General features: G+C 33.1%; 1 protein-coding gene across 2 annotated transcripts in view; it reads left to right on the forward strand.

Annotated features, from left to right (window-relative positions):
- LOC127979502 (junction plakoglobin) overlaps positions 1-10691 on the forward strand; it is a 65634-nt gene that overhangs the window by 50362 nt on the left and 4581 nt on the right. For both annotated transcript variants that reach the window (XM_052585012.1, XM_052585013.1), the window contains exons 10-14: positions 4388-4540; positions 4739-4858; positions 6137-6287; positions 8747-8868; positions 9961-10003. In XM_052585012.1, the coding sequence (XP_052440972.1) occupies positions 4388-4540; positions 4739-4858; positions 6137-6287; positions 8747-8868; positions 9961-10003 (589 nt within the window). The remainder of the gene's footprint in view (positions 1-4387; positions 4541-4738; positions 4859-6136; positions 6288-8746; positions 8869-9960; positions 10004-10691) is intronic.

Here is a 10691-nt window from a genome sequence, read left to right on the forward strand (position 1 = left end):
TATTATTATTATTATTATTATATATATTTTTTGGCTTTATTCCAATTAAAAAAAGAAGTTTAATAAATGATAATAACTCTGGTTTGGTTTTGCAAGAGGTCCTGAAATAACCAGTTTTGATGTCAGTTAGTTAGTTTATTTGTTTATTTGTTTATTTATTTTTTTATTCAGCAAGGATGCATTAGAATTAAAGTAATAAAAAGTGACATTAAGGACATTTATAATGTTCCAAAAGATTTTGATGTTTAATCAAATCAGTTCTTTTGAACTTTCTGTGAAATCCTGAAACCATGTTCACAGTTGTCACAAAAATATAAAGCAGTACAACTGATTTCAAGATAATAATAACAAATGTTTCTTGAGCAGCAAATCAGTATATCAGAATGATTTCTGAAGGATCGTGTGACTCTGAAGACTGCAGTAATGATAATGAAAATTCAGCTTTGCAATTACTTTTGAAAATATAATCAAATAGAAAGCAGTTATTTTAATTTATAACAATATTTCACAATATTACTGCAGTTTTGATCAAATAAATGCTGCCTTGGTGAGCATAAGAGACTTCTTTGAAAAACATGTAAAAAAATCTTACCAACCTCAAACTTTTGAACAGTAGTGTATTCAATTCCAAACACCTGCCCTTAGAATTTGTATAAATTAAATTAAATTAAATTAAATTAAATTAAATTAAATTAAATTAAATTAAATTAAATTAAATTAAATTAAATTAAATTAAATTAAATTAAATTAGTCTGCATTTAGCAGACGCTTTTTATCCAAAGTGACTTACAATGCATTCAGGCTATCAGTTTTTACCTATCATGTGTTCCCGGGGGAATCGAACCCCCAACATTGCGCTTGATAAGGCAGTGCTCTACCAATTGAGCTACAAGAACTATTAAAACATTTGAAAATAAAAATTAGGCATTGCAGATGTTTAGTTTTCCTTTGCACTTTTAAAATAACTATCCCATGCAGTAACTAACCAATAGTTTTTTTATCTTGTTGATGCCTCTGTGCTAGTCAAAGCCCTTGAAGCTTGGGGAAATCAGGAAGGTCGTGGTGGATGTAATTGGCTGTCCTCCGCTCTCTGATTTGTGGTGGGCCGGACTCTGATTGTCTCTCTTCGGGCACGGGCTCCCAGCACGCATGATCTCCCGCTTAATCGTATCAGACCGCTGGAGCAGAAACCTGTGTGTGTGTGTGTGTGCTGTGATCTCCTTGGCACATGTGTATCGATCCAGAAGAACAAAAATGCCAGGCTTTTATTTTCGCTCACAGTCTGCATGCGGCGATTCCTAACTAAATCAACCTGGCTGAATAGGAGATCCTGAAAATAGAAGCGTTTGCATTGATTATGTACTCAGGTGTTTTGTGTGTTGCTCTCCGCTGTGCTGCACTCAGTGATGTGTTTGTGTAGATGTTGAGATGACCAATATAGTGGTGCTTTTAGACTTATATTGACAGCATCCCACCGCCAGGTTTTTACATTTTTTTTCTGTCATTGCTGTTGTTGAAATCCAGTCAGGCATAATATATTGCTTAAATGAAAGTGTCTAATAAAAGGTATATTAGCAAGATGATGTGGGAAAGAATTAAGCTGCTAATTTGATCTCAACAGATCTGTCTAAAAAACAAATAGCTTTTATAGGGCTACTGATATAACTTCATCTCATTTGCATAATTTGTCACATTAGCACTATTAAACTTTTTTTTTTTTAGCTGTAAAACATTTTAAATGTAAAAGTGCACCTTTAAATAATGCAGTAAACCACGAGAGACAGATTCTACTAAAATACCAAAGACTCAAGTCAAAAGTCACGTAAAAAAGAAATCAGACATTTTTCAAAAACTTAATTATCTGAGCTATTTTATTCAAATTAACTGTATTTTTTTTTTTGCTTTATTTTTACTTTAATGGTCATTGAAGTAAAAATAAAAATTACTTTAATGGTCTTCCTAAAGGCATTTAAAGGAAAAACATCAGATAAAGATAATATGTAAATGAAACCAGGAGAAAAACAATGTTTTTATCTTTTTATACCTTTCTTCTCATTTATTTTATTATATTTTCAAATGTAAGAGAGCAAACTTTAATTATTATAAACTATTATTTAGAGTAGTGCTGTAAAATCGCAATTGATTGCATCGAAAATAAAAGTTTTTGTGTGTTTTGTGTGTGTTCTGTCTATATTTATTATGTATATATAAATACACACACATGCATGTATATATTTTGAAAATATTTATATATAAACAACATATTTTTTTGAAATATATAAGCTTTGTGTGTGTGTTTATATATACAAAATAAATATACACAGCACACACACATATTTTATGTAAACAAAAACTTTTATTTTGAATGCTATAAATCACGATTAATTGATTGACAGCATTAATATAGTATTAGAGTAGAATATTTATATTTTTATTACTTTGGAAACCATAGCATTAATTCATTAGTGAGCATAATAAAGCAATAACAATACATTAATTACATGCATTTTTTGCACTTTTTATACATGGTTTCTCATATGTTTTCTCAACAATATCTCAGACTGTGCTTAGATTCGCCGAAAAGCCAAAGACTGCAATTAAAATCTTTATCTTGAAACTCTTCTGAGACCAAATGAATGAATATTTTCCCCAGTAATATAGTTGTAGCCTAAGTATTGTAGTAGTACGGACGAATGTGATGCATTTTTTTATAACTGATCTGGTTCACTCTGGTCAGAACCAGAACTACTTATTTTATAATGGCTCTTATGAAGAAAGCAGAAAACGGTTCAACAGTTTTACAGCTGGAATTCATGCTGAACTGTAGCTGGACTGTCCCAGTTTGGCTGATGGCTTTAGTTGCACCCAGGAGGAGAGAACAGAGCACTAATGCAATACACATGAGAGCCCAATCTGTGGAATGGATTGCATCATGGTTATTTGGAGGCGTTTTCTGTGCTTGACATGGCTTGTCGTCCCACCCTGCAGAGATCTGCTCTATCAGTCGGCGTTCTCTAATCAGCACAAGAACATTGTTGACTAATGATGCGTTATGAAAGAGGCCGGATGAAATTAAGCGTTTAAACAGCGCTCTTGGTGCACAGATGGTTAGGCAGAAGTAAAATGACAAACACTTCACATCAGTGCATGACATTTCTCTGAACTATATTGTGGAGTGATATACAGGTGATTTCGCCGACAAAGATTCGAATGTGCATTGATGCATCCAGAAACGTTTGAGGCTGCGTTCAGTCTCGCATCAATCATCTCAACATAAACTTTGTATTCAGCTCATATTTTAATTAAAAAAGCATTATTGCTGCAAGTAACATCAGTCGGTTGCCGTCATGTTGATGCCGGTGCCTGGGTTTGAGTCGACAGTCAGCACTTTGGGATTTACAAGAGTGAGTCACTGGTTAAAGATGATGAAAGCTCTGAGGAACGGACTCACAATGAGCTGCACGATGATGAATTCACAACAGTTGAGTTTAGGTGAAGATTATGTCCTTTTGAAAAGGTACGGCGCTACAAAAGTGGGGCACGGTTCATTGTGTTTAAGAGACTTTAGCTAAACCCATCACAAAGAAAAATCACAAAGGAGATATAAAATTATTCGAAGGGACATTTTTTTTCTTTTCAAGCTTTGCTTTTTTTTTTTCTCAAGAACTGTGCTCAGCTTTGCCAAAATACACACTCAATATAAATTTCTCATTACACTATTGAGAATTATCTGAGCGATTTCAGTGTATTTATTTACTTTTGTTTTAGGCATTTTTAGAAAAATCATCAGCTGAATGTGATATTGATGTGATAATCATTATATAAACTCAATTCATTTCAATATAAACTCAATCAAATTTCTCATGAGATTCTCCCAGGACCAAATTATCTTATTTATTACTGATTGATTTTGTTGATATTTAAACGATATCCAAATGAAAGAAATCAAACTTTTATTTAAAGCAATTTTTTTAATACATTTTGCAATCAATGTAGTGTGTTTCAGTATGAACTCATTTAATTTCACATCAGATTCATTCAAAACCAAATTATGAGCTATTTTATCTCATTTTATTGTTTGCTAATTTTCTTTGTATATTTGAACTGTGATTTTTTATTTTATTTACATTTTTATTTATTTTCACATCAGCTTAAAGTGTTCTATATATAAACTCTAATTTCACATTTAAAAAAAACCTATTCCAAAACCTATTTATTTATTTAAATCATATTCAACTAAACAGAGCAAAGGTTTATATATAGCAGTTTTTGTTTACGTTGGAAACCACTGCATTATTCCATTTGTGAGCATAAAAAGCAATAAGTTAATGCAAACAAATAGATGAAAAACAGTAGTTGATAATATGACTTCTTCTTCGCACTGCAGGCCACAGTGGGTTTGATTCGTAACTTGGCCCTGTGTCCAGCCAATCAGGCGCCTCTGAGAGAATCTGGGACAATCCCTCGATTGGTCAACCTGCTGTTGAAAGCTCATCAGGAAACTCAAAGACACGGCTCAGGAGCCCAGCAGACCTATCAGGTGCGCTTGGAGGTTTTTATACCTGTGCATGGATTTTTCATATATCCTCTTTATTCACCCTCACATTTAGGCCAAAGCCCTCAAAGGGAGGTCAAAATACAATCCAATTAGCATCAAGGTTCCAGTATCTGGCATAGACCAGGTCCCTTTAGCATTAGAGTTAATGTTTTCTTCACACTTTCACTCTTTTTTTCACAGGATGGCGTGCGAATGGAGGAGATTGTGGAAGGCTGTACAGGCGCTTTGCATATACTGGCCAGAGATCCCATCAACCGAGGGGAGATCGCCAGCATGCAGACCATTCCTCTGTTTGTGCAAGTACTGAACCAGCTTATGGCAGTCCTGGCAGTGAAAGCGGTTCATCTGTGTGTGCTGTGAACTTGTGATGTGTGGGTGTTGCGGGCGATGACTGCAAGGCGTCTGGCAACTGTTTGCATGTGTGTGTGTGTTTGTCTGTGTTTATATAGTCTGCTACCAGTGTCAGAGAAGCTACATTTACATTTTTTTTTTGACACGCAGTCAAGCTTCTCATTTGAAAAAGTATTTAGCTATGCTACAAGCAAAAAAAAAATAATAAAAAAATGAAAAAGAAACAAAAAACCTTAAGGGTGGAATATATTTTCTAAATACATAACTATCAGATGATAACTTTAATGTTTAGAGACACACTTCTCTAGCACAACAAGCAATTTGATTGGGATCATATAATTTAATTTGAAGAGATATGGTGCATAATAATTTATAAAGCCATATTTACATAATTTATATAGAATAAAACACGGTGATAAATAATAACATTTAACAAAATATAAAAAAAAAAAAAAGGTTAAACCTAAATGTCACAAGGACTTATGTGCAGTGTTACCGTGTTTATTAATTTTGAATATTATATTTGTTTTTTATTTATTTACTATTTATTTTTAATGCAAACACACATATGTGGATATATATATATTTAGACTTTTCTGTCTAATATAATATTTTCATCTCATTTTTGATGTAACATTTATATTATATTGTATTTTATTATCTTTGTTTCATTTAAACTATCCTTCAGTTAATGAAAAAGATTGCTAATTGTTTTAGCTTTACACAACACTGATTATGAGGAGGTCCTCAGTGTTCTGATTTGATTCATATATTATTCATTAACAATTTTTTCAAAAAACACTGACAAAAAGAGAATGTGTGAAACATTGTGTTGGTAAGTGTTTTTGCACAAATGTGGCATTAAAAATAGTGCTGTAGCAGCATTTTATTGCTTTTTTGGGGGGGGGGGTAGCTTATTTTTTAAAAAGCTACAGAGTTTTGAATGCTACAATACTGAAAAATACTGTTAATATTGTCACTAATATTAGTCTTTTCCAAAAAACTGTGCATTATGTCATGTAATGACTTTAGTGCATGCATTTGTCCAAAGTAACGTTCAAATAGAAAACAGTTACATAAGAAGTGCAAGATTGTTTAGAAAAATACAACCTTGTAATGAGGTGTTGATAAAGCAGTAGTGAAACAACAGAGATGAGGTTTTTTTTTTGTGTGTGTGTGTGTGTGTGTATAACCCCTCTCGTTCTTTGACTTCCTCTTTCCTGTTAGCTTCTGTACTCCTATGTGGAGAACATAAAGCGTGTATCTGCCGGTGTTTTGTGTGAACTGGCTCTGGATAAGCAGTGTGCCGAGATGATCGATGCAGAAGGAGCATCTGCACCCCTAATGGAGCTCCTGCACTCTCCCAATGAGGGGATTGGTGAGTGATGCGCATCCAGACAAAGTTTGATGCCACACCTCATTATGGCAAGCTGTTTTTACATTTAATGTATAAAACATAATATCATCTATTTTCATGTTCTTTTTTTTTACTAGTACTTATTTATTAAATATTAATATCTATTGAATAGAAAGAAGTACTAGGGCTGTCATGATAAATTGATGCATTGCAGTTCATAGATCAATTGTGAATGCATCATGATTCTCAATGGAATTAATTTTGAGCTTAGATTTTAACAGCTGATGGCACTCTAATCTAGCTTTTAACCACACACTCAAATGCTCACAAAGAAGAGCGCTGAAGGGTCATGTACTTACACCTCAGCTTAGAATGCTTTTATGACACAAGATTATTGTAAACACAGCTCACTGTGAACACCCTTGTAATTCGCTTCAAAATTTTCTAACTTTATGCATGATTACTTCAGGTGTGTAAGGAACAGGAAGCAAGCAGAGTATGATTGTTTCTAAATCATGCAGTGGCATCTGCTGTTAAAAACTAATCTCAGAATCAGTTTGAAAGAGAATTACGATGCTTTCGGAAATTGAGCCGATGCAGAATCATTACTCAATTCACAATGCATCGATTTATTTCACCAGACCTAACAAGTAGTAAGTAATAGATGCTAATTTTTATTATTGGATACTAGAAGTTATTTTGGAGTACTACCTGTAGCTATTATTAGATTCTAGTACTTATTCATTAGATACCAGTAGTTATTATTAGATACTAGAACTTATTAGATACTAGTGACTATTAAATAGATACTATTACTTAGTCATTAGATACTACTAAATTTTTTCAACAGTGATTAGTAACTTAGTACATTTTTCCCATTGATGTCTATGGGGATTTGTATTTCAGATATCAACTATTCAGATTTGAGTCTAGTATATATATATATATATATATATATATATATATATATATATATGTATTAGTACCTATTATTAGATACTAGTATTTAATCATTGAATACTTGTACTTGTATTAGATACTCATATATATTAAATAGATGCTAGTAGTTACTTACAACTAGTGTTTTTTATTATTAGATACTAGTACCTATTAAATAGTTACTTGTATGTATTGGTTAGCTTATAGTTCTTCTTGAATAGATATTAGCACACATTTATTAGATATTAGTATTTACTGATCCTTTTTATTATAAGTTTTTTTTTATTATTATCTTACTTTTGAGGCTTTTAATTTAACTCTTCAATGGCCGATCTGACTAGTCAAAGACAAGTTAAAAAAGCAGGTATGAATAGTATAATGCAAGATTTGCTACTTGTAACAATTACAAAAGGTACTACTACCTAATTAATAGCTACGAGTATCTGTTAAATATGAGCTAGTATCTAATGAAAAGTGATAGTACTTAATAAGCAAGTACTAATACAAGTACTAGAACACCTACTAGTAATATTGCAAAAGATAATAGTCAGTATTGAAATGCATAATCATCAGAACTGAATGACAGCTCATTGTGATTGAATAAGTACAAGTACATAATAAAATAAATAAAAAAGTACTAGTTGCATTGCATGATAGTAATATGTTTTAAGGATTAAATGTTAAAACAGCGTGCCATATCTTATGAGTCATGACTAATTACGTAAGTGTCACTCCATGTTGTTAAAACACAGAAAAGAGCCATGTGCCATTGGACAGATCATAGTTTGTACATCCATTTGAAACTGTGCAAACCTTTCCTCTGAATTTTGCATCACACTCCCAATGGAAATACTGTAAACTGATACAGAAAACTGAAATCCCTGAGTTCTTCTGTTTACAGTAACACACCAGCAGCTTTCATAAACCACCAACACTGACAATGACAGTCTGTTGTAGACAAACACTGTCAGAGATGCAGCATGCTGTTACGTTGACTTTAGTGATACACTTCAATATAGAAAAGGAGCCGAACACACAAGAGACCACACAAGTTTGCAAGTGAATCTTCAGCTTGACACTTTCTCACATAACGTGTAAAATGGCTTTTAGTCTCACAAGCTGAAATTTTTCACTTTCAGGAATACATTTGGATAATGGTAGAGCCTAATCTGAGCAAAAACAGTCTTTTTATATATATAAGAAGTCCATCTGACTGAGATGTGATACAGCACATCACTTGATTTGGTGTGACATTTAAGGGAAGGCAATTTGTGCATTGCCTTATGAAATGCAATAAAAAAACAGCATTTATTTAAAATATAAATCTTTTGTAACAAAGTCTTTACTGTCATTTTTTTTTACCTTGATTGTCTTATAGAATTATTATCAATGTATGTATTAATTTTCTTTCCACATTTATTAAGTGAATATATTTGGTGCATTATATAAATGACGTAAATATAATAGTTATATGCATCCATAATAATATGTATCATATCATGTATCAAATAATCAGGTTGTAATCATTCTCTGTTCCTCAGCCACGTATGCAGCGGCCGTTCTCTTCCGCATTTCTGAGGACAAGAGTTCAGACTACAGGAAGCGTGTGTCGGTGGAGCTCACTCATTCCCTCTTCAAACATGACCCTGCGGCCTGGGAAATGGTGAATATATTTATTCAGGAGTCAGGAGCCCTCTAGCACACTGTCAGATTAGTGCACATTATTATTAATGAGATCATTTCGAATTATGTATGCCGTGTCAAATTTTAGCAATCGTAAGGAAATAATTACATTGAAACGGCACAAGTGACGATAGACCTTTCAATTATTAAAAGTTCATGCAAACCGAGTTGGTTATTCAACCCTGATGTGAAAAAGAGGGTGCATTTGTTTTATTGCATTGCCATTTTTCGGTATGTATATCGGGAAAAATGGCTCAGAAAAGTGATGTTAGTTATCAGAGAAACGTCATGTGTCCAGATGCAACTTGGTTTGATATTTTTTTTAATGCAATGACATTTAAATGTTCTTGTGTCCAAAATGTTTGAAGTACTTTTTGGGTCCATTGTGTATTACTTAAAATAATTGTAAATGAGAAGGATAGGAGACGTACACATAAAAGAGGCATATATGTCCAAATGAAAGCGAATGCATGGTGACCACAGCAGTCAGGACAAGATTTTCTGTGAATAACAACTTCAATTTCAGTCTGATTCTCACACACAAAACAGAAGTCTTGAAATATAGTGTCAGTGTAGAGTCATATGAACCACGTTTATGCTTCTTTTGTGGCTTCCTTAGAGCTTGATATGCCCAAATACTCATTCACTTTCATTGTATAGACCAGAGCAGCTCAGACTTTCTGTTCATTTCTCCTTAAGTGTTCGAAAGAAGAAAGAAAGTCATGCAGATTTAAAATGGCAAGAGTGAATTAAAGAGTAAGTCTACAGTAAACCAATGCTTTTAAGAAAGCCGCTAAAGCAAACACACAACGATTTTCGCTCACCAAGGATGCATTTATTTGATCAAAAATACATTTAAATGAATGAATGAATTATCTGCATCATTACTCCAGTCTTCAGTGTCACATGATCATTCAGAAATCATTCTCATAAGCTGATTTGCTGCTGGTTACATATATTTGTAATATATATATATATATATATATATATATATATATATATATATATATCGTATCCTTGTTCTATATGAAAGAAACTTTTAATGAAAAAGTTTGCCTTTATATTCTTTCAGGCACACGCCGCCATGCCACTCGACCCTGGATATATACCAGATGGTGAGTTGAGAGCCCAGCACATTCACTCACTATCCTTCTGCTTTAGTACGCAACACCACCACAAATTGCCTATTTATCTGGCACATCTCGCTGCATTAGAGCGAAGAGCGTTCAAATAAAATGCCACATGACAAATGAGTTATGGCGTGCATATGCGTGTGAGAGAGGGGTCAAAGACGAAAAGATAAAGAGAGACAGTCATTGAATTCGCATTTATCAAGCGCAGGAGCAGTTTGATTGTGTTGTTGTCAGTCCGTCCCACGAACTGAAAGAATGCTGTGTTCCTCAGAGAGGGAACATTAAGTATGCAATGTGCTGTTCACTCGTTCGGCGAATTTGGAAATAAAAAACAACCCACTGAAACCAGATCACCCTGTTTGTTCCTGTTATGCGAATATTTCAGTTCAGCCATAAAATATGTGAAGAACACCCCACAGTTTGTAAAAGAAAAAAGAAACAAAAGACTAGATGAAAGTCTAAAATAAATACATCCATAGGGAAAACTAATTCAGAATGAGAGTGTAAGAATAATTCTGTTCAATTAATTATTGTTTTATGATGAATAATGAACAGACTGTTTCATGGAATGATTATATAATAAATTATTGTACACGTTAAATTAAATAATAAAAAACTGCAACAGTCCATCACCTTAAGTCTGACTTTGCAACATTTTTCACTTCACAAT

This window comes from Carassius gibelio, chromosome B19 (assembly GCF_023724105.1).
Source record: "Carassius gibelio isolate Cgi1373 ecotype wild population from Czech Republic chromosome B19, carGib1.2-hapl.c, whole genome shotgun sequence".
Classification (NCBI taxonomy): Eukaryota; Metazoa; Chordata; class Actinopteri; order Cypriniformes; family Cyprinidae; genus Carassius; species Carassius gibelio.